General features: G+C 39.9%; 2 protein-coding genes across 3 annotated transcripts; one reads left to right on the forward strand and one right to left on the reverse strand.

Moving 5' to 3' along the window:
- Positions 1-505: 505 nt before the first annotated feature.
- On the forward strand, positions 506-17,825 carry COPB2 (COPI coat complex subunit beta 2). Of its 2 annotated transcripts, none has more exons than XM_067301935.1 (22): positions 506-589; positions 1,970-2,107; positions 2,217-2,303; positions 4,365-4,491; positions 6,224-6,372; positions 7,760-7,906; positions 9,253-9,352; positions 9,479-9,621; positions 9,831-10,030; positions 10,604-10,714; positions 10,987-11,075; positions 11,192-11,298; positions 11,580-11,723; positions 12,218-12,348; positions 12,663-12,870; positions 13,094-13,204; positions 14,020-14,234; positions 14,512-14,604; positions 14,686-14,866; positions 15,036-15,104; positions 16,904-16,996; positions 17,475-17,825. In XM_067301935.1, exons 1-22 carry the CDS (start codon positions 587-589, stop codon positions 17,568-17,570), a joined length of 2,742 nt encoding a protein of 913 aa, XP_067158036.1. In that variant the 5' UTR covers positions 506-586; the 3' UTR covers positions 17,571-17,825. The 2 variants fall into 2 exon arrangements, with proteins under 2 accessions (XP_067158036.1, XP_067158037.1); XM_067301936.1 differs by having other exon boundaries at positions 16,907-16,996.
- A 509-nt stretch (positions 17,826-18,334) lies between these two features.
- Positions 18,335-25,445, reverse strand: MRPS22 (mitochondrial ribosomal protein S22). The gene is made up of 8 exons (XM_067301937.1): positions 25,325-25,445; positions 24,981-25,135; positions 24,035-24,199; positions 22,622-22,765; positions 22,091-22,174; positions 20,994-21,139; positions 18,790-18,898; positions 18,335-18,532 (listed from the first exon to the last, which is right to left on the reverse strand). The coding sequence occupies exons 1-8, from the start codon at positions 25,443-25,445 to the stop codon at positions 18,440-18,442; spliced, it is 1,017 nt and encodes a 338-aa protein (XP_067158038.1). The 3' UTR covers positions 18,335-18,439.
- Between the last annotated feature and the right edge of the window lie 1,218 nt (positions 25,446-26,663).

A 26,663-nucleotide genomic window follows, 5' to 3' on the forward strand; every position in this document is an offset into this window, starting at 1 on the left:
TCTCTGGCCAATGCCACCATTAAGCGCCTGGAGAGACCACGCTGAGCCGGCAAAGGCAACCAAGGGATCCTTCTCTTCGCTAGGTCACTCACACCCGGGCAAAGCACACCGGCTTTCCACTGCCGTCTCTAACCGCGGGATCCAAAGTCGCGCAAAGGGTTGTCCCCGGGACGGCAAAGGCCCCCTACAGCGCCCACCACGCACAGCGCAAACGTCTCCACAGCCGTTACGGCCGTCACAGCCGCCCTGAGGCGACAGCGCGCGCGCTCCCGCGCCCGCCGAATCCAGCTCCCAGCGTGCCCCGCGGCAGCAGCGAGGGCGGGGAACCCGACTACATGTCCCGGCATGCCCCGGGCCCCGCGGGAAGGGGCCTGGCGGCGCTATCGCGAGGCCCGAGCTCTCGCGCTGCGCCTCTCGCGAGAGCGGCGGGGCGGAAGCTCCACGTCGGTCGGTCGGTCGGTCGGTCGGTCGGTCGGTCGGTCGGTAGCAGCAGCAGCAGCAGCAGCAGCAGCAGCAGCAGCAGCAGCAGCAGCAGCAGGCTGGAGCTCGGCGACGCCTCGGCGCTGCCGCGGGGCCACTCGAGGCGATGGTGAGTGCGGCGGGGGCCGGGGCCAGAGCCGGAGCGGGGCGGGGGCGGGGGGCTCGGCGGTGCAGGCCCCGCTGCGGGGGGGGCGCGGCGGTTACAAACCCGGCCTTGCGGCTGGCGTTGCCGTGGTGGCGGTGGCAGCCCCCGCGCCGCACCGCGCCGCGCCCTGGCAGCCGGCGCCCCCCGCGCACTCGCTCGGGGCGAGACGCCCTGCGCGGGGGCCGCGCAGCGCCGCCGGCGGGGGGGCCTGCGGCAGCCCGGCGGCCGGAGCAGGTCGTGGCGGGGCGCTGGAGCCAGGCCTCCCCGTGCCGCGCTACTCCGCGCCTCGCCTTAAACACCGAAGGAGGCGCTGGGAGGTCCCGAGGCATCGGGGTGCTGGCCGTCGCGGAGAGGAACCCTCGGCCCCGCTGCCGGTGCGCTAGTCTGCGGTAATCCGTCGCACAGACCTCACGGCTGTCCAAGTAGTCCAAGGGGATGTTACTGTCAGCCCTAGTCTGGACCTTAGTACCAGTAGATTAGAAGTGAGGAATAAATGCGGGATCGTGTGCACTTTCTCTTGCCTACTTTTGTAGTGTTTATCACAGAAATAATAAACCGCAAGTTCATTACCTATCATCAGATGTCATCTCTATAAGTTACATATGCTACATGATAGCTAGGTATCTTTTTCTCCTTATACTATGTAATGTACATCTGAACAAATTTTTAATGCCTCAGATGTTTTAGAAAATCACTTTGCTATACTTCATGACTTTTGAATTTTAGGTACTCTAGCATTAGACTGCCAGTGATGAAAGTGGAAAGTCAAAACTTGCATTATAATGGAAAAACTTAAACTCTTCCCTCCTACCAGTTTTTACTACATAGTGTTAAGTTTGAAAACTTGTTAGAGTACAAAAACTTGGTGAATGCAAAGAAATTGGTAATGGGCAAATGTTGTTATGTTATTGGTTATTTCAATTGTGATAACTTGCTTCCACACCTGTATTTTCGAGTGAAATAGAAGGAGGACCTGTTTTTTGATGTTTGCATTAGAAGCAAATTCTCTTAGCGCTGATTTAGTAGTTCAGGGACATCAGGGAGCTTTGTAAGGAGCTGTGCAGTGCATCTGTTCTTTGCCTGTGCTGTAGATGCTATTTACATTAAGAAAATGCAAAAGTAAATTAAAGGGACCCATTAGTATTGGTAGAGATGTGTTGTTTCAGGAAGTTCTACAAAAACAAATAAGCAGGCAGGTAGAAGAGAGAAGTAGCCTCCTGTCTGAAAAGCAGGATTGACTCCAGTTATTTTAAGGTTTAACTTTATCTTTCCTTCCTCCCAGGTTGTTTTTATTACAATTCTATGTTGCATAACTTAGTATTGTGAATTTTTTTTCATTTCTAGCCTCTCCGACTTGATATAAAGCGAAAACTAACAGCTCGGTCTGACCGGGTGAAGAGTGTAGACTTGCATCCCACAGAGCCATGGATGTTGGCTAGCCTTTACAATGGCAGTGTCTGTGTTTGGAATCACGAAACACAGGTGATATTTTTGTTTTTCCACTATTGTATATGAAATACATTTTCCAATGTTAGATACACAAGAAGGATCTTAAATTACTACTAATAATTGATATAACTTTTTTTCTTAGACTCTGGTGAAGACCTTTGAAGTGTGTGACCTGCCAGTGAGAGCTGCCAAATTTGTGGCAAGAAAGAACTGGGTTGTTACAGGAGCTGTAAGCTGTCTTCTTCTTGTTCTATATGCAATACCACTTTCTCTGATTTGTTTTCATGGCATTCCTTTGTATATCACCAAGCAGCATGATTTGATACGAATTTTTAGAGGAGAAAGGAATACTTCATTATGGTTACCCAGAGTTTTTATCCTTTATGCTAGCTTAAAAACCTGAATTTGCCGTTCTAAAGTGAGCATAATAATGTGGCTGATTCTAGATCTGGTGCAAGGTAAGTCTGGATTCAACTTTTGCTGTCAACTGGAATGCATTCAGCACCCAATTTTGGCTAAATATTGGTAGTGCTGCTGTAAGCAAGCTGAAACTCTGGACCATCCAAGGTAAAATGACTTAAAAGTTGCTTTCTACTTTTGTTCACGTTTCTATTTAAAATAAAAATTTTTAGAAGTTTGTTCGCCTCTAGAAAAATACTCTGCTTTTATTCAGTTAGGCTACTTCTTTAAGCTGAATAGTTGTATTCTAAGCTTGGTAATACGTTTTTTGTGATGGAATGAACATCAACCAGTTATTCTATATTATCATTACGGCAAATTGAAATAGGAATTATGTCTCAACTAAAACATAAACAGTATCTTAATGCAGTAACTTGCAATTTGGGGTATGAAGGCCTCTCCAATTTGTTCCTGAATCAGCCTTTAGACTGATTGTTGAAAAGTTATACATGGAAAGCATGAATAAGTAGACACAGTTGGTTGAAAAGTCCAGAGAATAGTTTTCTCCAAAGTCCAGAGACTATTCTCTCCAGAGAAAACTCTCTCCAGAGAATAGTTTTCTCTACTAATTTTTTTTTAATTTAAATTGAAATAATGCCTATAATTTTTATCTCTAAATTTTTTTCATTCTAGTCTTCCGCCATATACACAGAGTAAACAGTTTCTTGTTGTTACATCACGTTAGGCTGCCATGTCACAGTTACTTCAAATGGACATAAGCCAGCGCTGTTGCTCAAGGAGTTCCACGCTGCTGCTTCTCTGCCAGCACAAGAGTTCAGACAGCTGTGTGAGAACTGGATTAGGAACTGATCCAAGTTGATATCTCCATTTTTATTTTTCCCAGCTTAATTTCACCCAGATCAGTTCTTCAAAGACCTGGTTTACTGTGCAGCTATGTCAGGCTTTGCTTTCTCAAGGGAGGCTGTGATGCAGTGGCAAAAAGTAGTAAGGAAAGGGCAAGACAACCACTTTCAGCAGCAGGGCCAGAGCCTCATCACAGTGACTTTGAAAATGTGACATTAGTCATTGCTTATTCTTTGTGCTACACTTGTTACACTGATAGGCTGATCTCAAAGAATATATGTCTTTTTCTGTTATTCTGAAGGATGTTTTTTGGAGTTGTTGCCACTTAAGCAGGAATTTGTATGAAAGGGGAAAAGACAGAGTGGAAAAATATTTGCTTTGGATAAAACATTTAGGATAGAATTTATCCAAACACGTAAGTTTTGCTTACTCTGATGGCCTTATATACCATGGGTACTATTGAAAGTTTTACCTCCTGTTTTTTCCTTGTCAGATAATTCTTCAAAATTTCATTTTAAAGAAGGTCAGAAACAACGCTTTTGAGAGAATACCATATCTGAAATCAGGATATCATTTTTTCAAAAACTGAATTAAAAAAAAAAAAATCAAGTTGAAAGCACCTTTTCAGTTGTTTTAGTCCTGAGTTTTCTTTCATCTCGGCCCTGCAGCAGTAATGTTACTGTTTGATATTGGAGAACATTGCTCTTTGTTTTCCTAGTAATTTTCAAAGCATTTTTGATCTTACTTTTAAATCGAAAGGCCATTTTAAATGTATCTGTTAAAAAAGAAATTTTAGTTGAAATTCTCTTTATTTTATAAATACCTTGAAATGGGATTGGGTAATTTAGGCTTCTGAACCAAATTATAAATTGTCTCATTGGCCATATATCAAGAATAAGTTTTCTTTAAAGATGTTTTTGTTAGAAAATCTTTAATGAAGGTGCGTTTCTTTTAATTACATTACATTGAACATAAGTTGTATTAGACAGAGTCCTGTTTTAATGGTTGTTTTTCATATCTTTCTTAGGATGACATGCAAATTAGAGTTTTCAATTACAACACCTTGGAAAGAGTTCATATGTTTGAAGCACATTCAGATTACATCCGTTGCATTGCCGTACATCCTACACAGCCTTTCATACTGACAAGCAGTGGTAAGAGTTCTTGGTATATTTTGACATTTGGAAAACAGCTATTCTTAGGCTTCTGTTTTCTATCTAGTTAGGGATTTCATGTCTTACTGTTCCTGCTGAAATATGAATCCATGAGCAAGTAGTCAACATGTCAGTTGTCATCTCACATTATTTCTTTGCCAGATACATTCACTTTTTTTTTTTTAATGGAATATCAACTGTACTTATGATTGAAAATATAGTAGCTTAGGTTCGTGTTAGAGGAGACCCAAAATTCTTGTTGCTTAGTATCTGTCAAATAAAAAGTTCATATACATGCTAATTAGCTACTGTTTGGCAGTTTGCCACAGCAACATTTTTTAATATGTATAATATTTATGTGTGTGTGTTTATGTATATATGTTTATATGTGTATATGTGTATACACACACACAGAGATGCATATATACACACACACACACACACATATGAGCCCAAAAAAGCAAAAGAGACAAAGAAAACATGGAGTTCTCATTGTACTGGACTGTGAGATGAGCATGTGAAGGCAAAGGAACGCTGCTCAGCTGAACAGCTGATTGTTGTGAGGAAGGAACAGATAGACATTTCGTGCTATATCAAGGTTGCCTTCTGAAAGTACCAGATATATCTATAAGCTCAGTATGTTTTAAAAGGATGAATTAAATCAGTATGCTCATCAAGGCCCTGCTTTTATGAAAAATCTAATCATTACTTAAAAAAAAAAACAACTAACTTACACAAAAGAAATTAGTGAAACAAAAAAAACGCCAATCTAGTTGTCGTGGATAAGTAATAATCATCATCAGGATTCCAGTGCTTGTTTGAATTTTCAGCATTTAGAGATGTTTGTACCTTAATCATATTGGGGTAAGAATGATTGTTTTGCTTTTTTAGAGTTCAGTGTCAAACCTGGCATAATCTTGGTTAAAAACATTTTTGGAAGAATTTACAATGTTTTGGAGTATGTTTTCGTCTGGAAATCTGAATTGAAGGGACAGATAGTTTTAATTTTTTTTTCCCCAAGATACTACTCAGTTCTTTGTTATTTGGGCTAATCTATGTTACCCTGAAAGTGGAAAAGCCCGTATTCCAGCAGATCTTGTCCAAGAGCTTCAGCATTGTGCTCCTCAGTCCTTTTCATTCCTGGAGGCTTTACTAATGCGGTCGCAGCTCTCTTGAGAATGCACAGAGCTTCCTGTGTCAGAAATAGCTATGATGCTTCTCTGTGTTTTTCTGTTGAAGCTAATAAGCTTACAATTGAAATAAAGATACTAGAAAGCTAATGTGGGTGTCTCTACTTCTTATTCCTCAGTGCTCACCAGAGCAGATGCTGCAGAAAAAAAGCAGAGGTTCCATAATATCTGTCCAGTTCCATAATATCTGTCCAATATTTTAAGATTAATAATTCAGTACCTTAATATCAATTATTAATCTCTATTTAAGGCACGTGAGTCATCTGAAAAGAAATGGTATATTTAGCTGTGCTAGACGGGCTAATTTGTTTCTTGGTTTTATGGCTGTTTTACTGGAGAATCTTTAAGAGAATCTTGCATTGCTTATGGTCCTTCTGCAAGGACCAGTAGTCTTACAGATAAAAAATATGTTGAATATTAGCAGTTCCTCCTTTTAAGGAGAAGGGATGGATGAGCCTTGAACTAGAAGTTACTAAGAATTATGTAATTTAAGAAGGTGGATATTAGAACATACTAAACTAACACGAGCTTGTTTTTTTCAGATGACATGCTTATCAAACTCTGGGACTGGGATAAGAAATGGTCTTGTTCTCAAGTGTTTGAAGGACACACCCATTATGTCATGCAGATTGTCATAAACCCGAAAGACAATAATCAGTTTGCCAGTGCCTCTTTGGATAGGACAATCAAGGTAGAGAAACTGTATTTTAAAAAAGGAAATTCATTAATTATCAGAGTATATAAACCACTGTCAGGTGGACAGTGGGTTAAAATTCTTAAAAATGGGTGCAGTAATAGAATTTTTATTGTACAAGGACCTGTGCATTGGTCAAGTTACAGTTTAAGAATTGTGCATGTACTGAGTAAGTTAATAACTTTACAAGATTATCTATCACCTCTGATCTTTGAAATGTGGTTCTCAAAGCTTTATTAAACACTACAGTTCTATTTGGAGTACACAGAAATATTGGGGGGGGTGTCACGGAGGAGTGATGCACTTCACTCATAAGAGAGAAGCAACACTATGTTTATTGTGGTAAGGTAGTGACTTAACAAAGTTCAATCGTAAATAAGAATGATTCAGCGAGGTTTGATTGGCAAGGTTCACTCAGTTATTTACTGCATGGAGGACAGGGTCAGATGCAAGCACAACGGAGACCCTCCCGTTGAGTCACAAGTTAGGAAAGGGCCCCCTTGCTTTCCAGACTCCTCCTGAGAGGAGGCTGGGTGTGGCTGGATCCGATCCTAGTCTCAGACTTGGTCAACGGTTTATGTCTAAGGGATTATGTGCACAGTCAGTCAGAGATATAACCCAGCAAAGTTTTGCTGAAGTTTGCAAAGTTTCAGCATGCCGTTAATCACTTACCGAGGATCTGTCACGGGTAAGGAATCTCCCAACCTCGAGGAGTAACCTTGCGAGGCGTCCCTGCTCAGGAGGAGGTTCTGCAGTGCAGCCCCCTGCTGTGCAGGAGAGCTCAATGGGCTCTGGGCTGCCCCCTATTTATGGGGGGGGGGAGATGATTGACTCATATTTGCATGTTAGACGGGTCTTAGTTGGCACATGCTCAATTAGCCCCTGTCTACGTGATGTTTACAGGGAGGTCAGTTTGAGGGGGAGAGAGCACATCTGAGGGAAGGGAGCACACTGTCACGGGAGGTAATGGTTATATTGGGGGAGGGGGAGAAAAAAAAGGGAAAAATCCTGTATGCGCAAAAGATTGAATGCTTTTTCCAGCTCTGTTAGATCTGATAAAAAAGATGTTTCTGCTTAAAAACAGCATCTTACAGGGTTTAATATCCTAAGAGAAAACACTGAAGGAAAACAATTTCATTGCTTTGAGTTGTGAGCCCAGTGTATGCAACTTGACATGTTTCCTTATTTTTGTGTTTGGGGATTTGTAGTTTGATAAACAGTTGCTTAAGCTTTTCACCTAAAACATTTTCTGAACATTTGGAATTCTAAACATGCATTAGGACATTTATGTTTGGCAAGGTTGACCTGCATGGAAAAGATCAATAATTACATGTGATTGATTTTCTTTTTTTTTTCTTTTTTTCTTCTTTTTCTTTCTTGCAAGGTGTGGCAGCTTGGCTCTTCTTCACCCAACTTTACTTTGGAAGGCCATGAAAAAGGTGTAAACTGCATTGACTATTACAGTGGAGGAGACAAGCCATACCTCATTTCAGGTGCTGACGACCGTTTGGTTAAGATCTGGGACTACCAGGTATCATGTGTTCAGCTCTTCGTAAACTCTTGGACAGACTTTGCCTTAGCAAAATCATTAGTAAAGACATAGGAAGAGAGGGAAAGGACATGAAAACACCAACAGATTTTTCTTTTTCTTCCTTGTAAAGAAGGAAGTAGGGGCAATATTTCATGATGTATTTTCTTAGGGGTGGGGGGGAGTATTTCATTAACCCTCAAGAAAACCTGCTCTGAATTGTGCAAATTAACTCTGAGGTTAGTTAATCTAAACTTGTGGTAACATTGCTTTTATTAGCATTACTTTTCTTTCTTGTAAAGCTGTAATCCCTGTTTTTTCCTTTTGGACCTCTTTTCTTGTGGATTAAGGTACTCCTCTGTGTTCAGACAGATGTTGTTTCTGTATCTACTCTTTCCATCCTTTCACTTCTCAGTCTTTTTTTCTTTAATTTTTCTTGGTCTTTATTCCCTTCCCCTTCTCTTTTTTCTCCTACACACATTTACACAGGCACATACATGCGCATGCATACACACGTGCACACAGATCTTGTAATTGGCAGTTTGCAGGGGTCATGGAGGGAGGGAAGCAGTCACTGCATTGCTGCCTCATTTGAATGCGCTGGCAGGAAAGAGAGAAAGATTGAACCGAAGGACTATTGCTGGAACCTAGAGCTTGTAAGTTTTTTCTGTGTACCAGTGCAGGAGTGGCCAGAAGGGCAAGAAAAACTTGACTAAAGGAGATAGTACTTCCAGGTAGTTAAAGCATATTGTTTTGGAGTAAATCCGAACTCAGAAGTTTGTCAGTGCTATTAATTTATGTATGCTCTGCAGTAATGGCTGTTATAACTATCTGCTTAAAATTTTGCCACCATGTATAGTTGTATACATGAATTCTGTAGTCTACTTTTGGCTGTCTCAAGCAGAGAACACTCTTCTTTCACCACTCTGTGAATAGGCACCCTTAAAGAACAAAGATGTTAGATCTCTTTTCATTAGTAATTCAATTCAGATCCATGTTTTGCTTTGATTTTTGAAGTGAACTCTGCTTTTTATCTTGCTTTAATCTACTGTTAGTCTCTGCTCTAAGAAAGCATATTTTGTAAGCAGAAGCCCCTCTGAAAATAGGAGCAACTATGTCAAGGGAAATAACTTGAGTATTTTCTTCTGGGGAGGATAAATTAATTCAGTACAACCTTAGTTTTCTAGTATGTATTTAATACTGTTGCTTTAGCCACATGGAAATAAATGTTACTGGAAAAAGTCTAAACAAATGGGTTTCAAAATAATATTTGGATTGTTTTTTAAGAAATGAAGGTAAAACTGTAGCAATGCGTTTGTTACCTGTGTGTGTCTTTCTGACTCTTGCAGAATAAAACATGTGTACAAACACTGGAGGGACATGCTCAGAATGTGTCATGTGTCAGCTTCCACCCTGAACTGCCTATCATAATCACAGGCTCAGAAGATGGTAATCTTGTATTTTCTGATATATAAAGGATAGGGGAAATATTTATGGGAAAACTACTGTTGTGGTGTAGCAGCACACCTCCTGCCCTCCCATTAAGAGAAGGTAAAAGGCATGTATTTCTTCTAGGAACTGTGCGCATTTGGCATTCAAGCACGTACCGCCTTGAAAGCACCCTCAACTATGGCATGGAGAGGGTGTGGTGTGTGGCCAGTTTAAGAGGATCCAATAATGTGGCATTGGGATACGATGAAGGCAGCATTATTGTTAAGGTACAGTTATTGATTTGAAAAACAAATGGGAAATGGTGGCTTATTACTGTAGTATTGTATTACTGTGCTATTTACAGAGCAGCTGATTTTAGTTATTTTGGCATTTTTAGCCAGAGCCATGGTATTTCACTAGATATGTTGAACTGAAAAGAAAGCTAATCAAGAATGTATTTTCTCCATTTGCTAAATTTTTATGCTACACTTCCTAGCTTGGTCGTGAAGAACCTGCCATGTCCATGGATTCAAATGGAAAAATTATTTGGGCTAAACATTCAGAAGTCCAACAGGCTAACTTGAAAGCTATGGGAGATGCTGAAATTAAAGATGGAGAAAGATTGCCACTGGCTGTAAAGGATATGGGGAGCTGTGAAATCTATCCACAGACAATTCAGCACAACCCTAATGGACGGTAATAGATTTTAGAACAAAGTACTTAAATGTATTTCTTTTTTTTCCCTTTTATATAGAAAAAATCTTGAATTTAAAAAAACTAGTTGCATGTGCCCTAGGAGTGGCTGAGAGCCTATGGCCAGTGGGCAGCCTTAAAGCTAGGCACTGTAAAATCACAGAGTAGTAGAGGCCCTCACCTGTAAGAGATCACAGCTTAAACAGACAAGTTGGATTCTAGATAGGGGAAGAAATAAAGTAAAAGCAAAGTGTATAAGGTAATAGCAGTAAACCACATGATTGTATCACTTCTCTTGAGTTTGTTTTTCTCTGTCAACAGATAAACTGAACTGAAAGAAAGGGAAGGTAAAGGGATACAAGTAGAAGAGCAGCTGGGTGGAGACCAGGAGGAGGAGGGGATAGCAAGTAGATAGTAACATGAAGTATAAAAATCAAGTCACAAGTTGTATGAAATTTTTATTTTGTTTGTGTTTGCAGCGATCATACAGGGCTAGGGTCCCTAGTAACTTTTCAGATTATCTACTTGATCAACTGAGTGCAGATGTCTGACCAACACTTCTTTCTCTTGGTCTAGGTTTGTAGTAGTGTGTGGTGATGGTGAATACATCATTTACACAGCTATGGCTTTGAGAAACAAGAGTTTTGGTTCTGCCCAGGAGTTTGTATGGGCACATGATTCTTCCGAGTAAGTATTGTAAGTTTTGCTTTGTATTATCTTAAATTTGCTGCTGCTAGTTTTCAGGCTGTACAAACTGTAAACTGGCCTGAAGACAAGAACTTGTTTGGATAATAAACTTCTCATAACTGCACTACATAAAACTTTTTAGTTTGTGTCACTCTGCTAATTTTTGAAGACAAATCAAATGCAATAGCAGTTGTTTTGTATCAGCTTACGATTTTAGTAATTTACTACTTTAACAGACAAATAACTTTTTTTACAATGCAATCTCTATTTAGATATGCAATCAGGGAGAGCAACAGTGTTGTAAAGATATTTAAAAATTTCAAAGAGAAGAAGTCATTCAAACCAGACTTTGGAGCAGAAGGTGGGTATTTACTTTTAGAATACACATGTTGGTTTTTGTTTTGGGTTCGTTTTGTTTTGTTTTGTTTTTTTCTTTTCCCCACAATGCCAATTTCTTCTACCTTTATTTCCTTCCAGGCATCTATGGAGGCTTCCTGTTGGGTGTCAGATCTGTTAATGGTTTGGCATTCTATGATTGGGAAAACACAGAATTGATACGCAGAATTGAAATTCAGCCCAAACATGTGAGTGTCTAGATAGAACTGAATTTATTTATGTGCCTGGCTCTAATGAGTTTTGACTAGACTGCTCATTTTCTTGAATGAAACCAAGCTGACAATCGTAAAGTAATAACTTCTTAAGTTTATCTCACTCTTATAGCAGAGGGAAATCTCTTACGTGTACATTGGCTTCTTAGTTGCTAAAGCTGCAAGGAGAGTTAGTACTTTTTAACATTAATTTGTATATCCTCCTTTCATAACCTGGGGTCTGTTAAACAGTGCCATTATTGATTCTGATGATGCAGATTTTCTGGTCTGACTCGGGTGAGCTTGTCTGCATTGCTACAGAAGAGTCATTCTTCATTCTGAAATACCTATCAGAAAAAGTTGCAGCAGCCCAAGAAACACATGAAGGAGTCACTGAAGATGGAATTGAAGATGCTTTTGAGGTAAATTCTATTTCAAAACAGAGAGTGACAAGGATTAGAGATTATTGAAACAAGTCTTTCCAAAGCATAACAAAGAAGTCCTTAATGTAGTACTATTAAACTTTTGTTTCCAGAATATTAAGTATGACACAGTATACATTTGCCTGAAGAACCCTGTTTGCCATTTTATTTGGTATGCTGAAGACTATCCCTTGAAAGAGTGCCTTTGTTTGAAATCTAGCCTGAGAGATCTTGATGCCTAGATTTCTCTTCAGACTTCCGTTTACTATTCTCATAGAGTTATAGTGGTTGTTTTTTAAAAACATACTTGGGTAGTATGTTCACATAGCTTAAACTTTTTCTGCAATTTTCGAGTTTTGAAATGTGATTGGAGTTTGAGTCCAGTTATCTGTTGAAGTGTAGGATACTAAATTTAATTTGAAACTGCTATAGTCTTATTATAGCAGAAAACATACCTTTTATATAGCTAATTAAAAATAAACTTAATTTTGCAGGTTCTTGGTGAAATTCAAGAGATCGTGAAAACGGGCTTGTGGGTAGGTGACTGCTTTATTTACACCAGTTCTGTGAACAGACTCAATTACTATGTCGGAGGAGAAATTGTCACTATTGCCCATTTAGACAGGTAAGTTGCTGCATTTATTGTAAGCGTTTAAATGTTTTTTTCAAATAAGACAAGGTGAACCTTGTTACCTCTTTGCCCTGCATTACTTTTTTCTTACCACATCATGCTAATGTATGTTTTGAGGCAGTTAATGTATTTTTTTCAGGGAATAAACTGTTGCATGAAAGTATGTACAGTAAAACTAGAATTCTTCAGGTGAATATTTTTGCTGAGAACTTTTTATTTATTTTTTATTATTATTATTATTATTATTATTTTTTAGGACTATTTGGTAGTGGTTTTATCCAAGATTAATATGCTTTGTTTTGTTTCAGGACAATGTATCTTTTGGGGTATATCCCTAAGGACAACCGACTTTATTTGGGTGATAAAGAGCTAAACATTGTTAGCTACTCCTTGCTGGTCTCGGTGCTTGAATATCAAACTGCTGTGATGAGAAGAGACTTCGGTATGGCTGACAAAGTTCTTCCCACAATTCCAAAAGAACAGAGAACCAGAGTTGCACATTTTCTTGAAAAACAGGCAAGAGAGCTATTTCTTAGTCATCAGAAACTTAATCAGTTTATTCACATTTCTAATTGAATTAGCTTAGCAGAAAACAGTCATATTATTTGTAAACTAAAATTCTAATAATCCATATTTATTTGAGAATACTGTAATATTTGTTTAGAGGGTTTTTGTTAGAACATCTAGGATGTTGTTTGATGTGACAGACCACAGGTTTACTTTCAGATTTTTATTTTAGGGCTTCAAACAACAAGCTCTTGCAGTATCCACAGATCCTGAGCATCGTTTTGAACTTGCTCTTCAACTTGGAGAATTAAAAATTGCATATCAGCTTGCAGTGGAAGCTGAGGTAAACATAACTTTTGGTGATTCACACTAATGCTGAGTATTAGAATGAATCTGTGAGGCCCTGTGCTTGTGCAAAGAGGGCAGTGGTGTGTGGAGATGGCAGAATAGCTCTCTGAACACTGTACACATACCCCCAACTTCCTATGTGCAGTTCTTCTGCCTCTGTAATTCAAAGGAATCTAAGCTCTGGAGTGGGGATAGAGGAATGTCTCCTCAGAAAGCTACAGGAGCTCCTAGAGAATATAAAACTGAACCAACAACCAAGCCTTAATCTCCGGTTTTGATCAGTGAGAGGAGAAATAGCAATGGCAGGATGGAGGCCTCTGGGCCTTTGTTCCAGCCTGGCAAACTTAGGCTATTTCTCATGCACTAGGAAGACTGACAGGAGGTGATTTGGCCCATAACAATTATTCAGAGTACTGATCTCATTGTTCCTGTTGTGAAATGATGAAGTTAGTGGTAGAACGATAACTTGCAGGCAAAATGCTTTTATGTTCTGCAGGTTAATTTTGGAGCTTTCTTTAAGAGATTAATACTGTCTACTCTCCAAACTTATTTCTACCTTCTCCCTCCATGTCTAATGGAAAACTCTCATTTTTATAATGGTATAGCTGTGTGATGATCTGTGTTTAAAACTGTCATGTGTTTTGAAGCTGTAATAATTGTAACATCTCAAAAGGAAGGTAAATATAATGATGGGATATGGTACCTTAACAAGTAAATTTACATTCTTTATTGAAAGATCTAGAAATCTTTAAATGCTGTTCAAAAAAAATTCCCCCCCCCTTTTCCTCCCTTTCCCCTTTGTACTATTAGTCAGAACAGAAATGGAAGCAACTTGCTGAGCTTGCCATTAGTAAATGCCAGTTTGGCCTAGCCCAGGAATGTCTCCACCATGCACAAGACTATGGAGGTCTACTGCTCTTGGCTACAGCTTCAGGAAATGCTAACATGGTGAATAAGTTAGCTGAAGGAGCAGAAAAAGATGGCAAGAACAACGTAGCATTTATGAGCTACTTCCTGCAGGGAAAGTAAGTATCAAGCAAGAGATTCTGATTGTTCTTATTCTGCTTTCTGAAATGCAAAAGACCTCAGGTTTTTCAAATTAACTGCAATGCACCAAAACTTAAAATTTCATGGAGAGACAGTGGCGCGTATCTTTTCAGAAAGGCTGATTCTATTTTACGATGACTACTTCTTTTTAAACCTGAAGATACCTTAATAATGTCATAGAATAAACAGCTAATCTAATGCAAAATCTGTCTTTGTTAAACATACTAGTTAAAATCACATTTTAAAATCTTTTAGGCTTGATTCATGTTTGGAACTGCTGATTAAAACTGGGCGTCTTCCAGAAGCTGCTTTTCTTGCACGGACGTATTTGCCAAGCCAGGTTTCAAGGTAACTTTTCGAAGCATATGCAAAGAAAGAATATTATTGCCAAATTAGCTGTATACAGCAGAATATTATTTGCATCTCCAGGGTTGTTAAACTGTGGCGGGAGAATCTTTCCAAAGTCAATCAAAAAGCTGCTGAATCCCTTGCTGATCCTACAGAATATGAGAATCTTTTCCCTGGGTTAAAGGAAGCTTTTGTTGTTGAAGAATATGTTAAACAAAGTCTTGCTGACTTGCGGCCAGCCAGGGAATATCCCCTTGTCACTGTAAGTAAACAGCGGGAGTGTGTGTGTGCGTGTGTGTGTGTGTGTGTGTGTGTTTTTTTGTTTTTTTTTTTTTCCCCTCTAGAATAAAAACCTTTGGTGATACATAAATTCAGATTTAAATGAGTCAGTGAAATCACTTACACATTCCATAAACTTTTTTTGTTTTTAGCCAAATGAAGAAAGAAATTTACTTGAAGAAGCAAAAGGTTTTGAGCCTTCTGGAGTAATGGCATCTCAGGTCAGTGTTACTACTAATGAGTGAAGTTTAAGAAAGAAGCAACTCCACTATTGTACAATAACATCTACTCTGGATGATATTTCAGCAGTAACAGACAAACTAATGCTCTTGTTGGCTTTATTGCAAGTATTGTGAGAACTGCAGCTGAGTTCCACATTCTTTTGCCTCAGACTTCTCTTAATCTACTTTCTTAACTACTAACTTCTTGACTAAGAAATTATTTCTTTTTTGTGGTAACTTACCTTGGATCATCTTTTGTTAGAACAGAGGGCAGTCTCTATTAAAGTGCATGTGAGTAATCACCAACTTCTATTGCTATTATTTTTCTGCAGGACGAATTACACATACAAACATTTTCTACCTTAACTGCTTCCAGCATTCTAAAAATACAGGAGCTGGAACCTGGAAACTGTTGCATTTCACAGCAATTAAAAACACTCCATGTTCTTTGTTAGGACAAACATTTAAGGAAAAAGACTATTCCATAACTAACTGACTAGGAATCCTGCTCCATTATTTGAAAATACTTTCTAGTCAATATTCCAAGTAACTCAAACTGATCTCTTTGACCACCTCTGTTACTTTCAAGTGGTTTAGTGACTCTTCGCTTCTTGTGTGTTAAAGCAAATGTCATTTAAGCAAACTCAAACTTGCATGCACATTTGTTGAAGAGGATACAGAAGTAGCTTTGTAAAAGTAAGAGACACATTAAATTGGAATTAATTTGACATTAGAAGCTGAAGGCCACTGATGCTGAAGCATATCTTTGCATTCAGTTCATGATTGCATAGGAAGTCCTCAAACTGTAGCCCTCTTCTGCGACTGAGGTTGAATATGCAAAGTTTTGTAGTGAGGAGATAGTTATGTAAATAAAATAATGTAAACATGGCTGATTGATAGAATAATACTGTTGCTTCAGTAATGGCATTAACTGATGAATTATGTAGCAGTAAAGAAGGAAGGATGAACATTAACCGTTATAGGGTATGGAACACAAAGCCCAGCAACTGTGTTAAGGACTATCACTTATGTTAAGAATATAATCAAGTTTATGTGTAGTCTCTGACCTGCAATTCTACTTAAATAATTTTTCCTAGAGTAGCAGTGTCTTAAATTGAGGTTCAGCTTTGAAAATATCACCACTTTGACAGTGAATGGCAAAAGCTTCCAGAATAGTTTAGTGCTGCCTTCAATTGTTTGTAGACTACCTTGGGCAGAATTCACATTTATGTAGAAACATTGGGCCATTTCTCCTCCAAGTATTAAGCATCTGCTAGGCCACATAACTTACTCCTGAGACTATACTGCTTATTTAAGTAACCTCTTGGTTACTTAAAGTTACTTGACTGTAAAAATAGAAACTTGGGATGGTCAGTACTTGTTTTGCTATCTTGGCCTTGTGTTTGAAAAAAGTAGGATTTTTCTTGGCTAAATTTTCTGCAAGAAATCTGGAGGAACCTAATCTTCCGTTTGAAGGCCCTGAAAATCGCTTTGTTTTCTCACAGCACTCCTGTCTTTGAAGTTAACTGATGTTTATTAAAGGTTGGTTGTGTTGTATCAGTATCATAAACTGCTTTCTCTAATTGGAGGAAAAAGTGGGAGCAGGGGGAGCTCCAGTAGAGTAAGCAGGACTGGAACTCCAGTGCCAGAACCATGGAAGCATGGTTCAGGAGTTATTTAGGGAAGCTCTGAAAGAGAACCACCATGGCTTGGGGGAGATGTGGGTCTGCTATCTGTTTACTTGCCTTTGTAAGAATTTAAATTCAAAAGAACTTATTAAAGAATGTCATTTTTATTAGAAGCAGGCTGAAGAACCAGTTCTATCTCCTAAACCAGAAGTGATGAACTCAGTTTCACAGAATTCTGATCTACTTTCAACAAGAGAACAGAAGGTACTTAAATATGAAGGGAAGGAGTGTTGTAGTACAGCACTGAATTTTTTTAGGCTATAAACTAATAATTTGATTAAACCAGGTTTCTAGAGGGTGTCACTTTGTCTTAATACCAATCAGACATCTTAAGCCCAGTTACAGCACATGGATTCCTCCCTGTTGTACACAGGGATACAGCCCAGTTCCTACATCTTTGTGAGCTTAGAGAAGAAAAAAAGTGCAGAGTCAAAAAAACAGTCATACATGATAAAAAGTCATAACTCTAAAAGCTGTTGGGGGGTGGGGATTTACACCAGTTCTTACCAAGAAGGTGGCTTCTCTCTGCAGCTTATTTGAATACTTATGTTCCAGTTGATTGTTTATGCTTGGTGTTTTGCAAAATGTGTTCATCATCCAGGATAGAGTTCCAGTTATCACAAGTGCTGACTAACATGTAATCATATTAGTATCTCTGTAATCTAGTCTTTCCTTTTCCTAGACCCTTCTGGACCTGGAAGATGACTTAGATAACTTGGATCTTGAAGATATTGATACCACAGATATCAATCTGGATGAAGAGATGTTAGATGAGTGAACTCAATTTTTTAGATGACCAAATCAATTACTCCAAATAAAGGAATGAAGTTCTGTGGACAATATGTTCCAAGTTAGCTTTTTTTTTTTTTAACTGAAGGTGGACCATGTAACAGGTAGGGAGAGGGCAGACCCAGCAAATGTATAAATAAAATCATCAGTTTGTGTTGAAATTCAATACATAGGCCTACTCACTTGCATACAAAAAACTGTTTTTCATTTATCAAGAAACTAATAAACCCTTTTAAACAAATTATTCCTGTGGTTTTAATGACTTAGAATTCTAGTATTTAAGATCACTTAACCTAGTTTCATCAAGTGTCTATTATAAATAATTTTAAGAGAGCTACCATGGTAGCTAAGTGTTAGCATTTAAAGTGACTCTTTTAAGTGTGTAACATAAGCATGTATACTAATGTGTCTAATTATGGTTTAGCTGTATGGCTTAGCTTGCATCCCTTAACAAGCTGTAGCCCAGTTATTCTTTTAGGCTGTTAGCCAACACTAACACTTCACCCTTCACTTCACTTCTAAGTAGCAGAACAACCACTTTCCTAAATCAATCTCTCAAAAGCATACACTTTTTCAAGTAGTTAAATGAAGCACAGACAGCTGTTCAGGTTGAAAATGCAACCATAAAGAAATTAAAATCTGGGCCTATTGTCCCTTCAAAGCAAGAAGAAAAGACGGGCAAGTTCATTTACAGTATTCTTAAAAATAAAGACAGCTCTATTTCTATATTCTTGTACATTTTTTTCCATAAAATTCAGTTGTCAAAAGCTTTTATTTTCAAATCCTGTACAGAGAATGTTTATAGACATTCATAATATTCATATAACATTAGAAACATAAAAAGACTTGAGATTTATTTCACGAAGCTGTAGAAGTAGCCACTGCTTCTTGATAAGCCTGAAGGGCCAGTTGTATATAGCCTTCTTTCTGTGATTCACTTTTCACAAATACCTATAAACATGGTACAGTAGAGATTAATGTACGATTAACAGCATACTTGCTTGCACAATGAGATTACCATACCTATGGTATGTCACCTGGCTCCAACTGAAATGTTGTCACTTGATGTAGAAAAATCAACATATGCAACACTGCTAGTTGAATATCTGCTTTTTAAAGAAAGGCAGTTCTGAGACTATTAACTAGGTTCTTACTGTTTGAGAACTTTCGCTTCTGTAGGTCATTAGGCTTAATGTAGAAAAGCATACCTTGATCAGGTCCACTCCCTGAAGTTTTCCTTCTTTAGCTTCTTTAGCTGATTGACATTCAGGATGAAGCATATGATACAGTGTGATTAAACTTGTAGTATCATCCAACCTAAACAAAGGGACTCATTTGTAGCAATTAATTTCTGTAAATACTTTCAAACAGTTTGCTTGCACACTAACAGGCTTTCAAATGCTTCTGCTTTCACTGACTGCGCAGTCATTAGAATATATCTGCATGGGCACCCCCTAACCTACTGCAATGGCAGTCTGTTCTCAAGGAGCACCAATACTGCCTGAACACCAGGGTATATTGCATAAGGTACAAACTAATCCATGCTGTGCCTTAAGCCTCGTCTAGTGTTCACCTCTAATGAAGCTGTAATCTGTCTATTTAAAATACAATGAATTACCCAATGACAACTAATGGAACAGCCATGCCAAAAAGTAGTTTTCTGACACTGACTGCAGGGATCAGCATATTTGACAGAACTAGTATTGAAGTCTTATGACACCTATCCTAAGCTGCATTTAAACCGGAATAAGTGTTTTGCTTGCATAAAGCTAAACATAAACCTGAAGCAGGTGTGTGGCTGGGGAAGGCACTCCAAACTCCAGTTACTTAAGTTGTCCAGAATTAGAATTTTCCCTTTAACAATTTGATCCCCAAACCAAAATTGGAACTTCCCTATATTTCTTCATATCCTCAGAATTGGAAGTAAGATCTGATTGACCATTAGAAGTTTGCAAATTCAACAGTAGGAAATAAATGCCAACATCACTGCAACTTTGAGTTCTAATTTTATACATTTGTCCTAATTCAACTGAAATTTTGAAAAATTAAATATTTGCCTCAGTGAGTTTTCAATGAATTTAGCAACTTTTCTTATGGAAATCCATCTTGGATTTAAAATAATATAAAAGTATATCCATCAATTCCCATTGTTTAATCTACCAGCTACAGTCAAGTGAAAAAAGCATGCTTGGTTTTAGAGCAGTTTTTAAGAGCATGTGAATCTTAAAAGCTAAAATTGAGATCAGTAGTTGTGACAGTGTGCTCCTTCCCACCCAGATGCACTCTCTCCCTGTAAACATCACGTAGACAGGGGCTAATTGAGCATGTGCCAACTAAGACCCGTCTAACATGCAAATATGAGTCAATCATCTCCCCCCCCCCCATAAATAGGGGGCAGCCCAGAGCCCATTGAGCTCTCCTGCACAGCAGGGGGCTGCACTGCAGAACCTCCTCCTGAGCAGGGACGCCTCGCAAGGTTACTCCTCGAGGTTGGGAGATTCCTTACCCGTGACAGATCCTCGGTAAGTGATTAACGGCATGCTGAAACTTTGCAAACTTCAGCAAAACTTTGCTGGGTTATATCTCTGACTGACTGTGCACATAATCCCTTAGACATAAACTGTTGACCAAGTCTGAGACTAGGATCGGATCCAGCCACACCCAGCCTCCTCTCAGGAGGAGTCTGGAAAGCAAGGGGGTCCAGTCTGAACCTCGTGACTCAATGGGAGGGTCTCCTTTGCAACACACTCCTTTAGACATAAACTGTTGACCAAGTCTGAAACTAGGATCAGATCCAGGCACACCCAGCCTCCTCTCAGGAGGAGTCTGGAAAGCAAGGGGGCCCTTTCCTAACTTGTGACTCAACGGGAGGGTCTCCGTTGCGCTTGCATCTGACCCTGTCCTCCATGCAGTAAATAACTGAGTGAACCTTGCCAATCAAACCTCGCTGAATCATTCTTATTTACGATTGAACTTTAAGTCACTATCTCACTGCAATAAGCATAGTGCTGCTTCTCTCTCAGGAGTGAAGTGCATCACTCCTCCGCAACAGTAGTATAAAATTGTTAGGCTTTAAAATCAGTGGTGCCCAGAGCTAGGAGTGCACTGACAATTATAGGGCAGGAAAAGAAAAACCCCAAAACAAAACCTTCAACAACAACAACAACAACAAAAACAGGAACCAGAATTATAAAAGGCTAATTTCTGTAGAAACCTAGTTTCATGCTCCTGTAGTTGGTGCTTCCATTCTGAATCTCTCTCTATATAAGAATTACTGCTAGCGAATAACTTCATGCAAGTGAAAACTTATGCATCTTACAAAAACACTATTTTTCTTCTCAAACAATGGAACTTGTTTTTTTCTAGTATTTGTTTAGATAACCATAATTAATATCTGACAAACATCACTTACAAGTCTCTGTGGAGCATATCTATTAGTAAGCCATCCGTTTTCTTTCTGTTTACTAGATACCATACCATTCCTCCAAAGTGCCTTGTTGAACGGAGCAGATCATACTTAGCATGTTTCTCAATGTCATCGTATGTCCGATGATGAACCTACACACAGAAAGGTTTCCGTTTCAATAGCATAACTGGAGCTTGTTGAGAGTTTCTCCCCTCAAATCCTCACTTATTTTTAGATTTTAATCCAATTCACTTTCTAATCTCCCTAAACTGCAGGAATAAACCACAAGCTGAACCATGCTGCTTCAAAACTTTATACATCTAATTCTGGACAATGCTGGGATAACCCAGTAAGAAGAAGCTAAATAATAGCTATGCACTGACAGTGTGGGGAGGGAGGGAGCATAACCTCTGAACCTTCATTCCACTGTCCTCAATTTATAACCTATTCTTTAATAGGAAAGAAAAATTAGAGCAAAGAGGAGAAATATTACTTTGAAAAAGCTACTTGCCCACTAGCAATTATGCTCCCAAACAGTGATTTACAACATTATTACAGCCTAAATACAAGTAATGAACATTTTAAAGGCAACAGTAGATTAACATATTCACCACTAACTACAATTACTAAATTTAACTATTTATTTCAGCTGCAGGTATACTTTTGCACCTGGCCTTTGGCAAAAATATTAGTTTGTGTATTTTGCATATAATGTTCTCAGATGCACTTCATCACTTATATATCCAATCCTTCCAAATCCTAATATAGTAGTTCACATGACTGAAGTAACACAACTCTGGTTGTGGTCAGTTATGGGCATTACTGTTAATTTTGTTTTGATACCAATAATATCTATATAAATTCTATTTTATGCATCTGCAATTCTTTTTATACAGTTGAAAATATGATTTAAACAGGACCCTGTTTTACTTCTCTGCAAGAATGCAAAAAGCTTATCACAAGGATGACATGTAATCCATTTGGAGGAAAAAGCACATCTGAACAGCAACTATGATCCCCAGATAATACTTATGCTTACAAAATAAACCCTAAATTCTTCATTAATACTGGATTTGTTAGTAGGAAAAAGCAAGTGAACTCACTCTGATATAGTCAGGTGAATCTGGCTCAAACTGTGCAATGCACATGTTAAGGATATCCTCATGACGGTCCTGCTGAAACACAGTCTAAAATGACAGTTCAAATTCAGTAATAAATTCTGTATTACACCATTCCAGTTATCCAAAATCTAGACGGTAGCCAGAACATTGCTGTTCTTTAAAAAAGCATCCACTTAATCATAAGACAAAGTGGCAAAAAGTGCAGTAACTGCCTTGGTAACATGAATGCGCTTCTCAGTTTTTGTTCCTAAAACACCAGTTTGTGTTTTCAGATTAAGCATAACAATTAAATGTGTGTTTATAGTATGATAGTAGTATCTGGTCCAGTTTACCTGGAACTTTATTGAAGTAAGTTATACTGATAAGCACCTGTTCAAAACAGAATTCAAGCAGCTTAAAACATACAGACAGGCTTATTAAGAGCTACTACTCTGTCCAAAGAACACAGTTTCTCCATCAGAGCGCAACTAAGTAAATACAAATAATCGGTTTTCAAAACCAGGAAAGCCTTACCGCAAGGTGTTCATCCTTGAATATGACCGGGGGAATGACTCTGCGCCCTTCTTTTGGGAAGAATATCTGTATCATTCTGTCTCGTTCTTCCCAGGATGCTTTGCGTAATACACCACTTGGTTCTCTAACTACAATGAAACGCTCCTGAAAGTAAGAAAAGCAACAAGTATTATCCCCTCTAGTCTTCTCTTTGCAGTCAGAACCAATGTAAGAAAGACTCTTGGTTGGGAAAGTCCTCCTAAAACTCATTCTAAACATAACGGTTTCTTTCTGGCAGTTAGTATACGCTAAATCCTTTTTTCTCCCTTTGTCTCTGCTAATTAAGTGCTACATTTGCACCTTAATCTTAGCATATAGACGGAACTGTGCACATGCTTACAAACAAGCTACAGCTCTGCAAAAATTAGAGATAAAACATAACTAATAGCCAGAGAATGGAGCAAGTGTTGCTGCTGGCCTGATTTTACTCATTTAATAATGCATACTAAATGAAAAATGCAAGCATAATGCAAGTACTTTTTTAGTCTTGTTCCAGAGGTAGGAGAGAGAATCAAGTAAGAGCAAATGCAAAACCCATGCTTTCAGCAAGGGCAACTGCAAAACAAAACATAGCTAAAACCCACACAACTATTCAGATCCGTTCACAAGTGTACTTGATTTAGGGCTGCAGACAGCGAAGACTTCTTTGGGATGAGGACATTTTAAATACACTGAGGCAGAAAAATAAATATCACGTTCCCTGAGAGCACTCTCAAATAACAGAGGGAAGACTTCGTAATTCATTTCCCAAGATCATCAATATTATGCATGTTTGGACCATGCAGATTTCTTAAAATCGTGATGATATGTTGATAATCTTTCTGACCTCTTACTGCTACTTAAGACAATCCAGAAGTTTTATTACATAAGCCAGATCAAAGGTAGTCCAATTGTTTTCTTCATCCCTATATCCCACAACTATCTGAGGACTCTTCTTTGCAGCTTTCACATAAATTCATTACTCACTCGACTTTCCACCACATCTTTGCAATTGTAAAGTAGTTCAATCTTTTGGTCTATGCACAGCATTAAGCAATTCAATTCCACACTAGTTTCCAGGAAGTATGGATGAACCCAGCATTTCCAATAAGCAGCTTAGCAAATCATAAGCACCTCTTTTAAAATAATTAACTATCACACAGCTCCCCTTCCCCCCCAGCCCTCAAAATGCCTGCTTTTGAGCACTGGAATGTAATTTATCATTATCTGTTGGAATATTTTGAAATATGTGTTTCTGTATTGCCTTGTACCAAGAATTTAATTTACAGCTCCTCAGATTTTTCACACATCACTATATTTTATTAAAACCTAAAGCTTATTTTGAAATTACAAATGAAAAGCTCTTAAAATGTATTTATATATTAAGTTACTCACACGATGTGGAATGGAGTAAGTTAAATCAGTAAACACGTATTTTGTAGTTTCAGTTCCTTCAAGGATTTTGTCTTCTGCTAATATATCATCAATTGGCTCTCGTTCATTCAAAACGGGAGGCATTCTTAGTTTTTCTTTAGCTTCCTCAATAGCTTTTCTTGTGGCCTAAAAATAATAGTAGTAGTTTAATTAACTTTACAATAAAAAACAAAACAAAACACATTCTATTGGAAAGCTAACATACAATTTCAGGCCAAATATTTTAATTTAGAGGGAAATAAATCTCTTATTCCTGCAGTTTAGAAAAAGTAAGACACCATCTAATTCAATATCTATGTGGAAAAAATCACATAAAAACAATATACACCATTACCGTAACTCAGACACATTACTGGAAGGAGGACCAAAACAAAAATCCACGTGTACTACTGACAACATCAAGTTTATTTCAGCCATGCTCCATGGTAGATTTCCACCAAAACATAACAGAAACCACTACCATCAGTTTATATACAGCTATGATTGTGCTCACAGGAGAACTGCCTTCAGTTAGGCACCTTCGTGGTCCTGGAGCATGGCCAGACTACAGAAAAAAGGCAGTCCAAAGACTCCCAGGGCTACATTTAAGCATCTGATAAATACACGTAATATCAATAGGAGGTGGAAAGAAAGACGGGTAAGAAGGAAATCTGTCACTAAAGAAAAAAAGCAAAAAGACCTTGTATCCAATCTTCTCCCATATACCATAAAGTCAACAGGAAAAAAAAAAAAGCACGTTCATTGAAAGTGAAGAAATACTAATTTACATTAATTTACAACATGTGCTGAAACAAATCAAGAAACTATATTGCTTTAAACTGCAGCATTACAGGAAGCATAAATACGGATTGTTGCAAGCTTTTTGCTAAAACCGAGAGGTGCTTTAAACTGAAGCACAGCCGCCTACCTCTTCCAGCTGCGCTTCTGTCATGAGCTTGTACTTGGGCGGTTTAAGCTCCTTTTTAACCGGTCGAAAAACCTTCTGCAAGTTCAGCCCCGTCATTTTGTAGAGCAAATTCTGAACGGCTTCATCGGTGAAGGCAGGTCTGGTATCGCTGCTTCCTGCAAGGGGATTCTGTGAGCGGTTAACGCGGGCAGTGCGTGCGAGCACGCGCGGCAGCACGAGGAGGGGAGTAGGGCGCCGCCGCACTCGCGCCGCGGCCCTCAGGGAACGACCCCTCCCCCCCGGCCCCGGCCCCGGCCCCGGCCCCGGCCCCAACGGCCGCGGGCCGCCGCGCGCCGCTCACCTACCGGCCGCCGCGTCCTGGCCGCGCGCGCGCCGCCCCCACAGCGCCGGCGCCGCGCGCCACAGCCGCGAGGGCACCGCCGCGGCGCTGCCCCGCAGCCACCCGCGCGCCCCCAGCGCCGCCATCTTACGCGCGCCGCGTCTCTCCCCGCCTCCGTCCCGGCCGCGGGGGCGCGCATGGCGGCAGGCCGGGAGGCGCACTGGCGCCGTCCCCGCCCCCTGCGCCGCCGCGGTGGCCCAAAACACGCCCGCGAGAAAAGACGAACGCCGCTGCCCGCGCGTTTGTGGTGTTCGACCGCCGCTGAGGCGGAGGCGAGGGCCGGGCCGAGGCGGAGCCCCGCGCGCAGCCCGCGGCCGCGAGGGGGCTGCCCGGGGCGGGCGGCCACGCCGCGGGGCGCCGCCTTAGCGCTCGCCTCGCCTCGCCTCGCCTCGCCCGGAGGTAAAGCAGCGGCGGAGAGAGGAGCCGAGGGCGCCCCGCGCGCCGCCGTGGCGAGCGGCAGGTGCGCGCGGCGCGAGGCGGGGCGCGGCGGCGCTGAGCCGGAGAAACACCGCGGTGGTTTAAATAATATGTAAAGCACCGAATGGCTTTCGTTGCCAGTTTGGTAGCCGACAGGGCAGCCTGGCTGTCAGATGGCGGATTTCCCCCCGGCCCACTGTTTGGGGGAATTTCAGAGGACCCGGTAATAAACCGCCGGTGTCGAGGCCTTAACACCACCTCAGGAGAGCGGCACCCTTGTAGTGCATCGGTTTCCGCTGACTGGCAAAAGGAGTCGCTGTCACTGGTGACGATGATTTGAGTCTTTTCATGGCTTTCCGTGCTCTTTGGGGAGCTTCACGGTTTTTTTGTAAAGAAAGGAAAATAAATAAGCTAACTATATTTGAATGTAAAACCAATATAAAATTTTATGTCCGTTAGATACGGCAGATCAGATCAAATGGCTGTGAAGAGGGAATACACAAGTAAAACTGGTATGTTATCTCATTAACATAATAACCAACCTATTATATAAACAAAAGTTTAGTTTTGCTAGCTGCTCTATGTCGTCTAATGTGGCTTTCAGCCTAGTGACCATGGTTAGGAGGTGCACGAAACTAAGAAAGAAAACCTGCTGTCGGCAGGCAAGTCTCTGTACAGGGGTCCCTGAATATTTCAGATTTTACAATGTTCGGAACCACACATTGATGCAAACTGGCTCACGACTTCCTGTCAAAACAGAAAGCATTTCATTTCCACTAGAGAAGATACAGAAACACAAATAATATGCTTAAACGTGCAGGTTTTCAAATGTTTTAAAGTTAAGTAGGTTGCTCAATGCTTTGCCAGATCAAAGTCCAAATTCTGTT

Source organism: Apteryx mantelli, chromosome 9, assembly GCF_036417845.1.
Source record: "Apteryx mantelli isolate bAptMan1 chromosome 9, bAptMan1.hap1, whole genome shotgun sequence".
NCBI classification, from domain to species: Eukaryota; Metazoa; Chordata; class Aves; order Apterygiformes; family Apterygidae; genus Apteryx; species Apteryx mantelli.

Coding starts and splice junctions, on each gene's coding strand:
- COPB2 (XM_067301935.1), top strand. Junction 2,304..4,364: donor ACTGGGTTGTTACAGGAGCT/GTAAGCTGTCTT, acceptor TATCTTTCTTAG/GATGACATGCAAATTAGAGT. Junction 6,373..7,759: donor CTTTGGATAGGACAATCAAG/GTAGAGAAACTG, acceptor CTTTCTTGCAAG/GTGTGGCAGCTTGGCTCTTC.
- MRPS22 (XM_067301937.1), bottom strand. CDS start 25,445: ATGGCGGCGCTGGGGGCGCGCGGGTGGCTGCGGGGCAGCGCCGCGGCG. Junction 24,200..24,980: donor CAGAAGCGCAGCTGGAAGAG/GTAGGCGGCTGT, acceptor TATTATTTTTAG/GCCACAAGAAAAGCTATTGA. Junction 18,899..20,993: donor GATATGCTCCACAGAGACTT/GTAAGTGATGTT, acceptor CCCTTTGTTTAG/GTTGGATGATACTACAAGTT.